Source organism: Leishmania braziliensis, chromosome 17, assembly GCF_000002845.2.
Source record: "Leishmania braziliensis MHOM/BR/75/M2904 complete genome, chromosome 17".
NCBI classification, from domain to species: domain Eukaryota; phylum Euglenozoa; class Kinetoplastea; order Trypanosomatida; family Trypanosomatidae; genus Leishmania; species Leishmania braziliensis.
In genome coordinates, this window is record NC_009309.2 from 138,118 (window position 1) to 154,327 (window position 16,210).

Below are 16,210 nucleotides of genomic sequence, written 5' to 3' on the forward strand. Positions count from 1 at the left end.
GGCTCGAGCCGCGCTGGCACGCTGCCCATCACATGGGTGGTGCAAGCGTGCGCACGGCCGCAGGTCGCTCCGACGCCACGCCGTCCAGGACCGGACCGCCGACATCCGCAACGACACACCGCCCTCACTCAGCTCACGCCGTAGGTGCTTGACCTCCGCTCACCACCCGAGGGGGCTGCAGCGGCTTGGCTTCTCCCCACAGAGAGTGGGGGCGTGGGCCCGGGGGACACCAAGCACGGTGGGCGGGCTGGGCGCCCTCCTCCTCCCGCCATTCATCTCTGTCGGCTCTGAAGAGAGAAGCGAAGGAAAAAGGGGAGGAAAAATAAAAGAACGACGAAAAAGTGGCCGCAACAATAAGACAGCAGAAAAGGAGGTTTTGATGACGAGGGGATGGGGGCGGTGGGGCGGAGAGTCGAGTGCGGGGGCGCCTCGGAGCCGACACGCGTGCCCATGCTTGGAAAGAGAGAGAGAGGGGGGGAGCGGCGCCGTGCAGTGCCCTACCCTGTCTCCTCTCTAGCGCCACGCTGCTTACGGGAGCTTGAAAAAGGGGTGATGCAAAAGGTCCCTCGCAGACGGGCGCTTTTTGCGGTCGGCGATGAAGATAGAGTTGAGCATGTTGATGAGCTCCTCGCTGGTGTCCAGCGGTTGCGCAGCAGTCGCAGTCGTGCTGGAGATGTTGGAGCCCGTCGCAGCACTAGGACTGGCAGAAACCTCACTCGGTGTAGGTGTAGCTGCTGGGGCCTCCATCAGCACATCGTGCGGTCGCTCGAGGTGCGTCGTATCGTTCAGGCAGCCAATTTTGAAGAGCAGCGCGATGGGCTCCGGGGAGGAGCCGGCCTCGGCGTTGTACCACGGCGCGTTGCCTGTGAGGAGCTGCACCAGCGAACAGCCAAATGACCAGATGTCAGACGCGGAAGAGTAGGTCCCCTGCACGCACTCGGGAGCCATGTACGCCGCCGTCCCGGTGATCGCATTCGATTCAAGTGTGCGGTTGTTGCCGTTGAGAACGAGGCTGGTGCCGAAGTCGGTCAGCTTCACCGTACCGTCAGAGCTCAGTAGCATGTTCGCCGGTTTCACGTCGCGGTGGATGATACCGCGCGAGTGCAGGTAGGTGAGACCAGTGACCACATCGCGCGCGTAGCGACGCACAACGTTCTCGCGCAGTGCGCCGCGCGGGTGATGGCGCAGCACGTCTTGTAGCGAGCCCGACGGTATCCACTCCATGTAGATGCGTGCCGACTCCTTCATCACCATGAAGGCAACCACACGCACAATGTTCGGGTGCGACAGCTCCGTCAACACTGTGTACTCCTGCAGCACCTCGCGCACCGCGACGTTGTGGTCCTTGGACAAGTCTAGCGACAGTTCCTTCGCAGCCAAGTAGCATCCGGTCACCTCGTCCCACGCGCGGAACACTTTTCCGTAGCTGCCCTGGCCGAGTGGAACATCCATCAAGACCTGAAAACGGTCAATCAGTTTTAGCGTGTCGTTGCACGAGCACTCCTCGTTACAAATCACCACCACATCATCCTCTTCCAAGAGCTCCTCGATCGACCGCTCTGTCGACTTCTCAGTGCCGGTCAGGCCAGCGGTGTTGCTCTCGCTACCGCTGTTGAGAGAAATGATGTCCCTCTTGCCGACACTAGAGCCCAACCTGCCCATCTGCGAGCTCTGCACGTCGTGTGGCAGCGAGCGAAGAATATACGTAGAGCTTCGGGTCGTCATATCACCGTAGCTAACGTGGCGGCCCTCCGACTGAAGCCCACCACCGTCTGAGGAGAGCAGGCAGGGAACACTGCTGCTTTTCCGCCTCGCCGTCAGCATCGGTGACTCGCTGGACGTCATGAGCGCTCTCTCGGCCGCTGCCATGCTGTTGTTAGTGAACTGGTGCAACTGGCCCCAGAGCTCATCCACCCCATCTTTGAAGATCTGGCGAAGAATGGCGGACTCCTTGTCATCAAAGAGTGCGCACACCGCATCCACCTGCCGAATCCACATGGGCTTCCTGTCCTCCGTGTAGGCCACGTTGAACTCGTACAGCGTCAATAGGGACTCGCACACCTCCTCGTTCAGGGGAGAGGTGGAAAGCGCGCTGCTATCCAATAGGGGGGTCCTCGAAGCCGAAGATACCCTACCTACCGCGACGTTAGACATTGAGTTTCTGTCCGCCACTGCCCGCCCTGTACTTGTGCAGTGGACGGAAGGTGCACGCACGCTGCCGTCATTAGTCTCCTGAGATGATGACTGCGCAACAAGGTGTAGTTGGTCTATCACCTTGCCACACTCGCTCCTCTGGAGCTGGTTCAGCGCTTCACGGAAGGCGGCAAAGTCGTCCTCTGGTACCAGCCTCAGTGCGTCTGCCGCCTTCTTCGCGACCTCCGCAGATACATGCTGGGTCGCCTCACAGTACGCCTTGAACATGCGGACCGTGCGATTGAACTGGTAGATGGCGTTGTAGTGCATGCTCACGAAACCACGCGCGGTTTCCGAGGAGAACGTGAAATTCACTGCTGCAGGGCAGCCGCCATTGACTTTGTCCCCGCCTGATATGGAATGTGGGTGCTGCTCAGCGCGAGTGCGCTCCGTCGTTGACGGCACCGCCAACCCCGTCTGCTGCGGGCTCACCACCTTGCGAAGGGACGTGAAGATGGAGTGCACCAACCTCACCAAGGAGCGGCACGCCACCTGATAAAGCAGGACTGCATTGCGCAGCCGCGTCGTTGCCAGGGCCATGCCAGTCGGACAAATTGAGATTTGCGGATCGGTTGTGGCGATCGCCTTGATGAGCTCCAGCGTGTCGTTGAGCAACTCTTCCCACACCGCCGGATGGGTGCGATGCGTCGGGACACCAGAGGCCGAGTCAGCGGAGCCGTCGCCATAGCAGTGGTCCGCATCGCACAAGATCTCGCCGTGAGCCAGGTCCAGCGTCGGGTGGCGGAAGCGGTACTCGCAGAGCGACTCCATATAGGCGGTGTTTGATATGAAGAAGCCCGTCTCCCTTTCCGGTATGTCGAAGGTGGGGTTGATGTGCAGCGGGATGGGCTCATTGTCCGGCGGGGGCCCCAAGTTCGCCACGCTATTGAGCATTGCCTTCTGCTTCAACTGCTCCAAGAAGCAGACTGTTGCTGGCTTCAGAGCCCCGTTGCTGTTGGCGATGTTATTCGGCTTCGGCCGGCTGCACGCCGACCTCTGCCCTGCCACAGACTGCTTGATAGACTGCAACGAGCATGGCAGACGCTCCCCAGTAATGTTCTCCTGCGGGGTGCGCTTAATCACGTCAGCGAGGTGCGACACCTGAAACAGCGACTTGCCATTGGAGTGGACGCTTTCGATGAAGACGTGCGAGCCGCGCCAGAGCAGCGAAAAGAGCAGGTTTGATGTCTTGGAGATCACCCACATCTGCCCCGTCTCGAGACGGTCACACATCTGCGCCACCATCCAGTCACACATTTCTTTCTCAGTGCACAGACCGTTCTTGGAGGTGGTGAGGGAGACAATGAAGTCGACCAGCTTGGGGGGCACCGGTGTCGCGTCGTTCTTCGTCGCCTCCTTGAAGGCGAGGATGCTCTTAGTGCACTGGAAGCGGCGCACCTCGAGCGGAACAGCCTTCTCGCGCGGCGCACAGGTGCTGGCAGAAATAGTCGATGGCAAGTCAGTGATTGTGCGCTCAAAAGAAAGGCCTCCGGTTCGCGAGGCGCTCGTGCCAGTATCGCCGTCGAGGTCCTCCTCCGAGTTGTCGAACGTCTCGGATATGCCACCAAGCTTGCTTGCGAGCAGTTTCTTGTCATTCATGTCTAGGTAGATGCAGTTGGCGAGGCTGTTGCTGTCGGATGTGCTAGCCACTGCAACAGCAGCAGCAGCAGCGTCTAGGTCCTGCATCACTCCACTCGGATCTGCCTCTTCGGAAGACAAAACGGACGTGTCCGAGCCAATACTGCCGCTGCGGCAGTGCTCATGGCACATGCGGCCCTTGCTGCTCGCGCTCCGCTTCAAGGGTATGGAGAAGTCTTGCATGGTCTTCTCTTGTCTCATGTTTGTGCTGTGCCTATCTTGCAACAAGTGATCAGCACGTGCCGGTACGCACCGGTACACGGCGTGGATACTCTATGCACCTGTGGCTTATCTCCAGCAGAGCCCCAACGAGTAGTGACACCTGTCCGTCTTCCGAGATCAGACGCGCACGCACAAGACAACAGCAAAGAAAAAAAAAAAAGAGAGAAGAAAACGAGAGAGAACGTGTGTGTATGTGTGTGTGTGGGGGGGGGGAAGGGGGAGGGGAAGGGGGAGAAGGGAGGAGGGGGCACAGTGATGTCGATGACGCGTGTACACGCAGGCACTCTCCTACACCGTCACTTCTCGCAGAAAGAGGAGGAAAGGGGATGAAGAAAAAAAAACGCACAAAGATGACCGAAGGACATACACCGATACGGGCAGAGACAGGGAGAGAGACGGGGCGCGGGAGGAGAGAGCTGAGAAGAGGGTACAGGTAGGGGAACTCAATGCTAGCAGAGAGGGGAAGAGAGAAAAGGGAGTCAAGGCAGGCACCCTCGCGTAACACAGCACAGCAGACGAGACAGACGAGGAAAATAGTGTGGGTAGACGGGGGGAGGGAAGGGGGAAGAGAGAGAGAGGGACCGATGACGAGTAGGAAAATACACAGAACAAAGAAAAACAAAAGCGAGACTCAGCGGCGAAGCCAGAGCGTAGGAGTCAAGAAGTGCGGGTGTGAATATATGCAGGGATATGTGTAGGAGGCGGAGCGTGCAGAGAGGGTCAGTAGCAGACGTCGGGGGAGGATGGGGGAGGTCCGTTCAATAATGATGCCCGATCGCACTCTGCAAAACTCGCACGCTCACGCATGCACAGGTACGGTACTAAAAGCCTCTCCTCTTCTTTTTTCTCTCGAAATAGACTGAGAAACAAGAGAGACTAGTTCGAGGCTCACGCACTGCGGCAGCAGCACACAAACCAGCGAATACACACGCGCACACCTCTTCTCCAAGAAGGAAAAGGAGAGACAACGATGCGGTAACCCACACAGGAAAGCACGAGAGAGGATCAAACAACAGTAAAGCACAAACAGCTCGAGAAAGGGAACGATCGGCGAGAGAAAGAGGAAGTTGGTGTGTGTGTGTGTGGGGGGGGGGGGGGAGACGGTGGAGAGAGAGAGAGGAGTAAGCAAAAGCGCAAAGAACTGAAGTAAACACGGCAACTACACTTATTCAGGGGGGGGGAGTGATGCTACGGTGACGGTGGAGAGGAAAAAAGGGGGGAGGAGGGAGGTAACAAGAGGGTGGAAAGAGTTAGGAGAAGCTTAACAGTTGTGCGTGCACCTCCAATATAAAAAAAAGAGCGCGAGAGAAATGCAAAGAATAAGAGATCAGCAGAAAGAGGTGGGAGAGAGAACGTGTGCACGTGGCTGTGTGCCTGTGTGTGCGTGTGCGTGGGTGGGTGGGTGTGATCACCTTGTTTCTTGCGTGTCGCTTTAATGAGTATTGTTGTTCGCTGTAGCTGCTGCTCTTTTTCTTATTTTCTTTTCGTTGAGTGGAGACTTCACGAGGGGGGAGTGCCCTTCGGGGACGATAGCGCACGGGTGTGCAAAGCGGCAGGCGTACGCACGGCTTATTCACAGCCTGGGCCTTTACCGGCCTGCAAATAATAATAATAATGAGGAGGAGGAGGAAAAATAATTTTTTTAATTTTCTTTTTTTTTCTGTAGAGGACGCCAACAAGTGAGTAGGACGCGCTGTGCTGTGCGGTGTTTATGTTTGCTTCTCTTCTTCGGTGATGATGGGTTCAGACCATGCGACACTGCTGGCAGAGTGGCGCCAACACAGACGTAACAACGCAAGGGAAACAGAAAAGCAGCACACAAACACCCAGCGGGGCGGAAGACTAAAGGCGCGCCGAGGAGAAGGAGACGTGCTTATCGCTTCGCTGCGTGTTGTCTCTCGGTGTGTTTCGTTTTATTGCACTTTGGCGTTCTACCGTGAGGAAGGGGAGGAAGGGGGCGATGTGACGCTCGCTTATCTGACACACACACGCGCGCGCTAACTCAGCACGGGGGACTGCTGCGCAGTGATGTTGCTTTGGTGGATATGATGTCGAAGAACGTATCACGTTCACTATCGCGGGTGGCAGACGAGCACGGAAAAAAAGGGGGTGTGCGTATGGGCACCACAGGGCAACGAGGAAGAGAAAGAGAGAGAAAAAAGGCGTGAAAGAGTGAACGTAACAGAAAAGAGGCGCATTGCATTGAGGAAGAGAAGGAAGCGGGCGAGAGTGCGAAAGTACGAGGACGTTTGTTTTCTCCGCCTCAGCGCCGCCGTGCCCTGCCACCCCACAGCAGTCAAACGCCACAGGGCCACGGCCACGCGGCACGGCAGTGCGCCAACCCAGCCATCGGAGCACGGGCACCGCCCCAAACGCCACCCACCTACACCGTCCCACAGGGCGGGCCGGTCGCCACCAGGGGGCCTCTCTCGGAGGGGCGCAGGCTCCCCACACCAGCAGGCAGCGGGAGGCGGGCGAGATGGGCTCGAGCCGCGCTGGCACGCTGCCCATCACATGGGTGGTGCAAGCGTGCGCACGGCCGCAGGTCGCTCCAACGCCACGCCGTCCAGGACCGGACCGCCTACATCCGCAGCAACACACCGCTCTCACTCAGCTCACATCGTAGGTGTTTGACCTCCGCTCACCACCCGAGGGGGCTGCAGCGGCTTGGCTTCTCCCCACAGAGAGTGGGGGCGTGGGCCCGGGGGACACCGCGCACGGGGGATGGGTTCCTCGTTATCAAGAGGGAGCAGAGGTCAATAAGTTAGTACGTTGATGGATAAAGGATTTTGCTTCTTCTGCTGTTGGGCACCAATGGTGAAGATCGCTATAGTGCGCTTGGGCGATACCCGTACTCTGACAGCCAACAGTGGCAATGATGACCCTCACCAGAGTCAGCAGAGAGTCAACCAGTTAGAGGGAGAGAGGCGGGGGGAGGGGGGAGAGTTGTGTTTGGCTACTGCTGCGCGTCCTCCCCCCCCCCCCGCTCGAGACACCACCGACGAGCACACGCAGATGCCTCTCGCACCGCTTACAGAAGCTGCAGCAGAGCAGCAGAAGAACACATTCACTTCTTTACCTCCTCTCTCAGGTCTCTCTCTCTTGAGCGCTACTCACTCGCCTCCCCACCCACGCTGCGACAGCTGTATGAAGTCTCTCTCGCTCTTTCACTCTCCCTCTTTGTGCCATCTCTCCCTAGAGATGCACTAGCAGGAGCAGAGAGCGAAAATAAGAAGGGCGACAGGCAAAGGATGCGGCAAGAAGAAGGGGAGAAGAGGGGGGGCGAGGCAGAGAGGGAGTGAGAGAGGTCGGGGGGGGGGGGGAATGTGTACAACCACAAGCGCTCACGGAGGGGCATACACACACACACATCCGCGCAGTTATGTGCCCCCCTCAATCACGCGGCTCTCACTGCTGTCGCTTAGTCCGCCTTTTTCTTTTCTCGCTGCTTTTCACTTACTTATGGAGACCCCGCTCCGAGCCGCACGTGCTGCCGCCGTCACCACCACTACCACTGCCTCCTCAAGCCACGACTGGCGAGGTGGCCTCCATCCCCTTCGCCCCCACGGTGGCATCTCGGGTAAAGGCAAAGCCCGGCAGCACGCCATAGAAGGCCTCGCAAGATGCGATATTTGAGGCATTGTGGTACACACCATCGTTGGTCAAGATGGTCCCCACCGCAACGGCGCACCCGCCGCCCCACTCTCGTGCTCTTGCGTCGCGCCCCTTGGCCACCTCGTCCGCCGGCACCCGTAAGATGAGCCTGTACACGTTCGTCCGCATCATCACATCCGCGTCTGTGAGAGGTGGCATGTACTCACTGCACCGGCACACAGGGCAACCGTTGTTCTCATTCACCTCGCCATCCACAATAGTGGGCTTGTAGTGGTAATGCGAACCGATGCACTCAACGTGGAAGCTGTGGCCGCACAGGGTGCGCAGCACCGGCAGCGGACTGCACAGCAGCTGGAGACAAATGGGGCACACGTCCGCCTCATCGATCAGGTGGTTACCCGCTGCGCCAGTCGCAACCCCCTGCCGACTTGCCCCCGCGACAGCAGCGGCAGTATCGCCGCACCCGCCTGTCCCCGAGAAGAGGTTGCTGATATTGGTGACGGTGCAACGCCGCTTCCAGTCGTGTGGGGGCACAGGCAGACTTGCGTGCACGTCGGTGGTGAGCTCCGTCTCCTCGTCAAGCAGCGGGCACGCAGCGCTTAGCTCGGCCAGTTGATCCACGGGAAGGACCCAGCCGACAGGCATCACACTGTAAGGTGAGACCCCCATGACTACCTCCACCGTCATGTCACCCTCGCTCTCAGTGCAGGCAAACGCGTGCACGGAGTGAACCCTCACCTTAGAGAGGCGCCCGAATGCAAACGAAGCACGCAGACGCGGATTGGGGTGCACCGCGCGCAGCAGTCGCATCTCGCTGCTCTTGTAATAGTAGTAACTGCATGCAACACATACATCGTACCCAATACAGCCCTCGTACTCCAGCACCACCTCGCTGCGCACACCGCTGTCGAGCACGGCTTGGAAGCTAACACGGCGCTCTGTCACGCAACACATGTCGCACTGCACCCCACCAAGGGAAAAGATGATCGGGTTGCTGAGCTGCAGGCGAAACGCGTTTGTGGGGTTGATAAGCACCGTCAGCTCACCTCCGCGAGGGTCGTAGGTCGGCGATGCCCAATGCTTCACAATTGCTTTCTCTGCTGCACGCAACGCATACTGATCATGGCCACCCTTGTCGTCCTCCCTAACGGCCGGCATCTCCGTGAGCGGCAGCTGCATCAGCTCCGTGATCAGGTCCAACTCTTTCCGCGACAGATAGGGTGCCAGACGGCAGAAGCCATCGTTGAAGGTGCGACGCTCCGGCTGTTCAATGCACGGCAGCAGCGCATCCACACCCTTCCCTGGAACGGTGCCCGCCACCAAGCGTGCAAGACGAGTGCTGCAGGGCGCGAGGCTCCGCACAAACTCGGTTGCCATCGTGATGGCCTCCTCATCACTAGTTTGTGGACCGAGAAACTGCCTCTGCTGTGGCGCCTTGGCGCTGCTCGGGTCGAGTGCCGTCTCACTGCCCCCATCTTCGTTGTCGTCGCTGCTGTCATGAAGGAAGCTGCTCTCGTCAGCCATAATGCTTTCCAAGTTCATCGTGGAGGGCGGGGACCGCGTCGCGGTTAAGTTGCCAATGCCCTCCTCACCCTGAGTTCGTGCGCGACGTACCATTACGGTCGGCGCCTCAGGTGGCGCCGTCATGAGAGTCACGAGATGCCCGTTTGCTTCCCCCCGCCACTTGCTGAGAAACTGCTCGAGCTGCTCCTTCCGGTCCACCTCCCACTGCTCCCGCAAGTTCAGCGGGTAGCGGGGCCACGTCAGCACAGCGCAGCAGATGCGTACCACCTCGGCCGCCGCCTGCTTGACCTGCGCCGCCGACACAGAGCCCTGGATAACAACGGACGCATAGCACGAGAAGAAGAAGTTGTGGACGCTGTCGCGTAAACGAAAAGCGTTGTCCGGCAGCCTCACACATATACTCCGCTTCGCCTCTCTCGATATGTAAAAACCCTCCACCTTCTCCCCATCCTCCTCCTCCTCGTCGTCATTGCTGTTTTCCATAGCATTCACCTCTCCTTCGTTGGGGGAAGTGGTGGTGCCGTCCTCATGCGAGGCCACTGCCGCCACTTTGCAACTGCTGAGGGAAGCGCACGAGAAGGCCCGCGAAGCAGCGTCAGCGAGCTGCGCCGCGGCACCCTCTGCGGTCTCACGGGCAGCACGGTTGCGCAGGTACTGGGAGCGCTGCTCCACTCGCTTGCGCCGCACCGCCATGTAGTAAATTAATGTGTGCACTGCGTGAAAATAGTCCTCCACCTGTTCTCCGAACAGCTTCGCCCCTAAACAGATCAACTGACGCAACCACTCGCTGGGATCCTGGTCGTACAGCTCGAGCTGCCGCACTCGCTCTCTCTTCTCGACATCCTCATCCGTCGACGACGACGACAACGATGTCGTTGTGTCTGACGCCGACGAGGCGTTGTGAACGTCATCGTCGCCCCATGAATCAGGGAGCCCTCCGTGTCGCTTTTCCGAACTTTCTCCCCGGTGCTGCCGCCGCTCATGCGCTTTGGCAGGTGACCTTGACCCATCACAAGAAGCGACCTCGGACCGCAGCAGCGGGTGTCCGCTATGCAGCGACACAGGCGACACAAAGCCGCTGCCGTTACGGAGTCCACCACGACTCGCGGAAAGATGGGCGGCGGGGTCCTCTGGTAATGCGAGCGCAATGGATTGAGTCGCTCGGTCGTGATGGGCCACCTGAGCGGCGGCGGCGGCGGACGACTGGGCCGCGTGGGTGAAGAACTGCGATGGCGGCGCGGCAACCTCATCCACGGCGGAAACGGCGTCGGTGTTCCCTGTGGTCCCTTCGCCTGCCTCCGTGTGACGACTCCACTCGGTACCCCTCCCATCGTCGCTGTCACTGTCATCCTCGGACGACTCGCTCTCTGAGATGGGAATATCGATCACTTCGCCCAAGCGACGTCGGCTCTGGCGCTCAAAGCGCTGCTCCTGTTCGAGGTGGCTGTCGTCTGGGAGCCACGCCAGCACCGCTCGCGCAGCCCGGAGCGCCTTGATGAGCTCCTCGCCTGTGTACGAAATCTCGCCCACGGCATCTCGGAACGCATCGGCGAAGTTCATTGGCGGCAAAGGAAAAGGCGGGAAAAGGGAGAAAAACAAACAAACGAAAATGATAGGAGCACCAAAGAGGAGGAGGCGCACGTTTGGTGTGTTGGACGTGACGGCCTTGTCGGGTGGGGGGGAGAGAGGGAGGCGAGGATGATACTGACGCAAAGAGGGAGCAACCGATTAGGGAGTGGGGAGGAGTCCTGTAGAGACCAGTGATGAGAGCTTCAGGAGGGAAGCACAGCGAAACGAATGCGCCAAAGAAGCGAGGCGAGGTATATGTCGCTCGGCGCTTGTGCGCGCACGCAAAGGTTTTCAAATGTTGCGTGCGAATGCAGGATTTGAAAATGGAAATGGGGAATGGCGCACCGACACACACACACGCACACGCCGATTCATCAAAGAAAATGGCAAACCAAACAACGGGCAAACAAAATGAAAAAACGCCGAAGTTGAGATGCGACGAGCGGAGACGCGCTGATCACGACCACACACACACACACACACACCACACCGCCAACAACGCGAGCAGAAAAATGGACAGCCTCTGAGGTAGAGGAGGGTGAAAGAGTACAGGTGACTTTGAGGGAGAGGGGGGATGAGCAAGACACACAAGTGAATGCGCTCAGTGCTGTTATTCTGAATTCAGAAATGCTGAAAGGAAACAGAAGAGTGGATATGCGTGAATGAAGTCACTGTCGGAGAAAGAGCGAGCGAGTCCAGTGATTTAATACACTCTAGTCGAGGTATGCAAGTAAACAAGAGAAAACCACCACTGGCGGCGGGGTGGAAGATGAAAAATCGGGAAAGGGCGAAGAGAATCAGTGTAATCGTCGAGCACTAATAGAGAGAAGGATGACAGGCTTAGCTTCACCTCCCATCCATGCATGTACAGAACACGTACACAGGCGTATCAACAGTGTTGTGTGTGTGTGTGTGTAAAGGTGCAACTTCAGCTTTGGTGGCAGTACTGAGAGGAACAGTAGTGGTGGAAGTAGCTGAGCTGGGACTCTTGCCTGTCACGCTGTTGCTTGTTGCTCACTTATGACTCGCTTTGCTGCGCAGAGGCGCGGCCGACGGTAACCTTTCGCTATTGTGTTGTTTTCTGTTGTAGTTCGGGGTGGGGGGGGGGGTGTAGGGGTGAATCCAGCGAACAACAAAAAAAGGGAAGGGCAAACAGCGCGTCTGTTTTTCTCCGCTGCCTTCGCTCCACTTCCTCTCGTCACTTTCTTCTCGCCTTGGATGTTGTGGGAGGGCGGGAGGGGGGAAGTCCCTGGCTGTGCGCCTGCGCGTACGTGCGAGTCCAGCGTGTATCTGTGGGAAGCGAGTCAGCTCTGCCACAAGCTAGCAGAGGCCACACACAGAACAGTTGACGAAAGAAATGAGACTGACCAAAAAGAAAGAAAAGGAGAGACGCAGCGAACTCCACATGAGGACGAGCAGGTAGGCAGAGAGAGAGAGAGAGAGAGACAGACACACCACGCGCTAGCATTGTGTGCGTCGGTAATTTGAGCCGGTTGGACGACGAGACGGTGCAACAGCAGAGAAGGCCCAAGAGGAAGGCATGCCAACAAGCGACGTGGCGAGTCATTGAATCCCCCCTCCCTCCTTCTCCTCGGTCAACGAGCTGCCTCCCAGAAGGGAGAGAATGCGCGTGCTGCTGCTTTGGCCGGGCCATGTCTCTCCTCCACCGCCATGTCAGGGTCCATACTAGCGACATTTCACGCCGGATAGGTGTTTTGTTTGATTGGTTACATTGTACTGCACGCTCGCTCTGTTACAGTATTGCTGTTGCGCGTGCGTGCGTGTGTATGTGTGTATGGGAGGGGAGGGGGGTGTTACTCTCCTCGCTTGCTCCTCCTCGATTCTTCTCTTCGTCTGGTTTGAGTTTGGAATGACTGTGCGACCGCCTTCATCAAGTAATGAGAGAGAAGGGGGTGGCGGCGTGGAGTCGGAAAGAGAGAGTAAGACAGAAGAGAGAATGAATGACGTGGGGGAGAAGAAAGGCAACACTCTTCCGAGCAACACAGAAAAAAAACGAGCGAGCGAGGTGTACAACGACGGCTAAAGAACACCAATAAAAAAAGGGCTACAGTCACAGACGCACGAAGAGGCGCAAAAAGGTAAAAGTCGGTGAGGGGGGGGGGGGGAACAAAGCAAACCAAAACTATAAACGGCAGTAATCAGCAAAGTCGTCTGCAGATTCTACGAACGCGTGCAGACACATCAACGCACAAAGCGAAGGCGCACAGTGGAACGGCGAGAGGGTACGCCGACATAAACGAAGTGACAGAAAAAAAAAAGAGAGAGGAAGAGACAAGGGAAGGGGATAGAAGCCAAGCTGTGCGCGAGTGTCTGTGCGTGTATGTGCGCCAGTGTGGAAGAGCGTTTGCCTCCCCCCCTCCTTCTTGTAGATTCATTCCATCGTCAGCTTTACTCCTTGGCAACTCTAAGTGTTGATGCTCTTACTCACTTTCCTTTCTTTAGTGTACCACACACTCTCTCGCTTCATTGTCGTTTTACCCACTTCTCTTGCAGAGTATCCTCACTGTTGACTTGGTGACTCATCACTGTGCAAAATCTCCATGCATGTGTGTGTGTGTTGCTTCTAATGTCCATCACAGTCATAAAAATAACAGAATGGCCAACGACAGCAAGAGCTACGAGGGGCATCGGTGAGGTCATCCACGAGCAGAGAGACTGAGTCACTAGGCAGAGCGGAAGCAAGAGAGGAAGACGTACAAAGCTCAGCCAAACACCCACACACACATATATATATGTATATATAACTCAGAAAAAAAGGATAAAGAATGCAGAACGAACGGCACCAAGTACCTCCTCCTCATCCCCCTCCCCACACACACACACACATACACCAGTGCTTCGGTAAGGTGTGAAACAGACGGACAGCAGAGCAGACGGAGACACAAAGTAGAAACGAAGGCGTAAAAGAAAACAGCCTAAGCGCACGCAAGTACACGCGCGTAGCACGGTGTGGAAGAGAGTAAGAGAGGGGGAGGGGGGAGGGAGGGAGGGGGGGAGTAGAGGAAGGAGGAGAAATTACGAAGGAAGCAAAGCGCCTGCATTATAAGCGGAAAACAAAAAAAAATCGAAGTAATCAAGACAAAACCCCAACAGCACAGCAGCCCGCAACAACGACACAACGCGGCTACACTTGACAGCATTGCCGAAAAGAAAAGAGAAATGTCAGCTCTAAAGAGATGAAATGATACGAACACGCAGTTCGCGAGCGTTGGAAAACACAGCAAGAGAAAAGAAATATATATTCACGAACTCACACACACACACACGCCATTAGCAGTGCAACCTCTCTCGACTGCCAGTCCTCCCTCCCCTTCCGCCCCCTTCCACCCTTTGCAAGCCCATCAATCAAGGCAACAATCAGTCATCATCGTGCAGATGCTACAGTGGAAAGGAGATGGGGGACGGAGGGTGTTGTGTGAAGGAAAAAAAGGGGGTGCCATGACACACAGGTGATAGAAAGAGAGAAATCAACAGAAGAAAGCCGAGGTAGTCTTAGGATGAAATCGCGCTATCCACACTTGCTGAAGTTCTTCGTTGCCTTCGCTTTTTCGTTTCACAAACCCTCTTTCATTCGCTTTCTGAACACTATTTCTCATCTTCACTCCCTCCCTGGCGGCCCCTCCTCTCAGTCCACTGGAGCATTGTCGCGCCTGTAGGCGTCTCCGTGCATCGTACCGTGCGTGTGTGTGTGTGTGTGTGTGTGCGTGTGGGGGAAGGGGTGCCTCGGGGGGTCATCTGTTTGAGCAGGAAGAGAAGCGCAATCATCGGTGCACAACCTGAGCGCACTTCTGCAAACCCACGCACACCAACACACACACACTGAAAGAAATGAAGTGAAAAGGACATGAGAAAAGGTCTCCTCGTGAATATTGCGTTGTCTTCGGCTTATTTGTTCGTCGCGTCGTTTCTCGTCGTGGCTGCGGGCGCCTGTGAGTTTGCTAAACATGGCCATCTAAGCAGCGATGGCACGCGCTCTCCACAGTCACACAAAGAGAGAGAGAGGCAATGAGCGACAGAGCGACAGACACAGAGAGCTACGCAAGAGCTCAGGTAGAGGGGAGAAAGAGAGAGTTCGGGAGCGCAAAGTGATGCTACGGAGAAGAGTAAACACAGAGAGAGGGGGGAGAGAGAAAAAATAAAACAAAGAAGGCAAGTCGGTGTGCGTGGAAGAGAGAGGGGGACGTGTGTGCGTGTGTGTGTTGGGGGGGGGGGGGGGGGAGAAGACACAGCCCGCACAAACATGGAAAGGAGAGGAAAAGCAGACAGCGAGAACAAAACAAAAAAAGCGCGGCGCGGAGCGTACAGAAGAAGTCATGTCAGTTTCTCCGTTTCACCTTTCGTTACCGAGTGTGTCACACCTCCCCCTCCTCCTCTCTCTGCCTCATCGCCATCCACAGAGACACTACAAACATGACCTGCACTCGCATCGAGCAACACATTCCTATACGCCCTCCCCTCCCCCCGCTGACCCTCACAAGCGCCAACTTTTTGGGGAAGGGGATGGTCTCTTCTTCCCTCTCCCTCTCTCGCTGCATCTCTTACAACAAAACGCCGTAACGATAACACGCGCAGTCTTCCAGCAACGACGGCAAGAGAAAATGAAAGAGAAAACGACTCAACAAGACGCAAGACAACAAGTACACTCCGTACAAAGAGGGGGTAGAGAGCGAGAGAGAGAGAGAGACGGAAATAAGCAAAGAGGCAACGAATGAAAGCAAATTTTCTTTTTTTCCGGGGCGTGTCCACTCCACCACAAATAAATTCACACACAGACGCATGAAAACTAAAGCTCTCCTACCTCTCGGTAGCACTGCGATTCAGACCTGATCGCCTGAAACAAACTGCCGGCCGTTGAATTGGACCATGCATCTAACGGGCTCCTCTTGCCCTTCCCTATCACTCTCTCCGCATATGTGCTGCGCGATCGGCGCCAGACAGGCTCGGGTCCACCGCATGCCTCGTTCCAAGCAGGCCGCATCCAGGGCCCTGCCCGAGAGCGGACGTGCTGACGTCTGTTGGGCGGGTAACAGGGGGTGGTCTAGGCGCATACCAGATGAGCTTGAGGCAGTTAGTCCGCTTCAGGTCAGGGCCCTCCGAGCCCCTGTGCCCCTGCATGCACCCCGTGCTTTTCTGCCCGCCTCTTTTCCGTCCGCACAGTTCGAGCACTGACGCCGCGGTGGACTCTGGTATAAAGGTGGCCATCATTCGCACGTCTCGTTGGCACAGCGCCAGAGCAAACTAGTCCGCCGGCACCACAAGTCCGCACAGTCGTACCTGAGGGGGACAAGCTGCAGGCTGCTTTCCTTCTCCCACACTGTGTGGGAGGAGGAGGAGGGGGGTACTGAGCCCTGAAATACCGCGCTCGGAGGGAGGTGGGGGGGGGCATCAGGAGGGTGAGCAAAAAGTAAAGAGGAAATTAACGAGAAAC

At 57.1% G+C, this 16,210-nt stretch overlaps 2 protein-coding genes across 2 annotated transcripts; both read right to left on the minus strand.

Moving 5' to 3' along the window:
* Positions 1-528: 528 nt before the first annotated feature.
* On the minus strand, positions 529-4,032 carry LBRM_17_0370 (putative protein kinase; the record flags this gene model as incomplete). Its single annotated transcript, XM_001563755.1, has 1 exon — positions 529-4,032. The coding sequence occupies one exon, from the start codon at positions 4,030-4,032 to the stop codon at positions 529-531; it is 3,504 nt and encodes a 1,167-aa protein (XP_001563805.1).
* A 3,543-nt stretch (positions 4,033-7,575) lies between these two features.
* On the minus strand, positions 7,576-10,752 carry LBRM_17_0380 (hypothetical protein, unknown function; the record flags this gene model as incomplete). The annotated part of the gene is made up of 1 exon (XM_001563756.1): positions 7,576-10,752. One exon carries the CDS (start codon positions 10,750-10,752, stop codon positions 7,576-7,578), a length of 3,177 nt encoding a protein of 1,058 aa, XP_001563806.1.
* Positions 10,753-16,210: the final 5,458 nt, after the last annotated feature.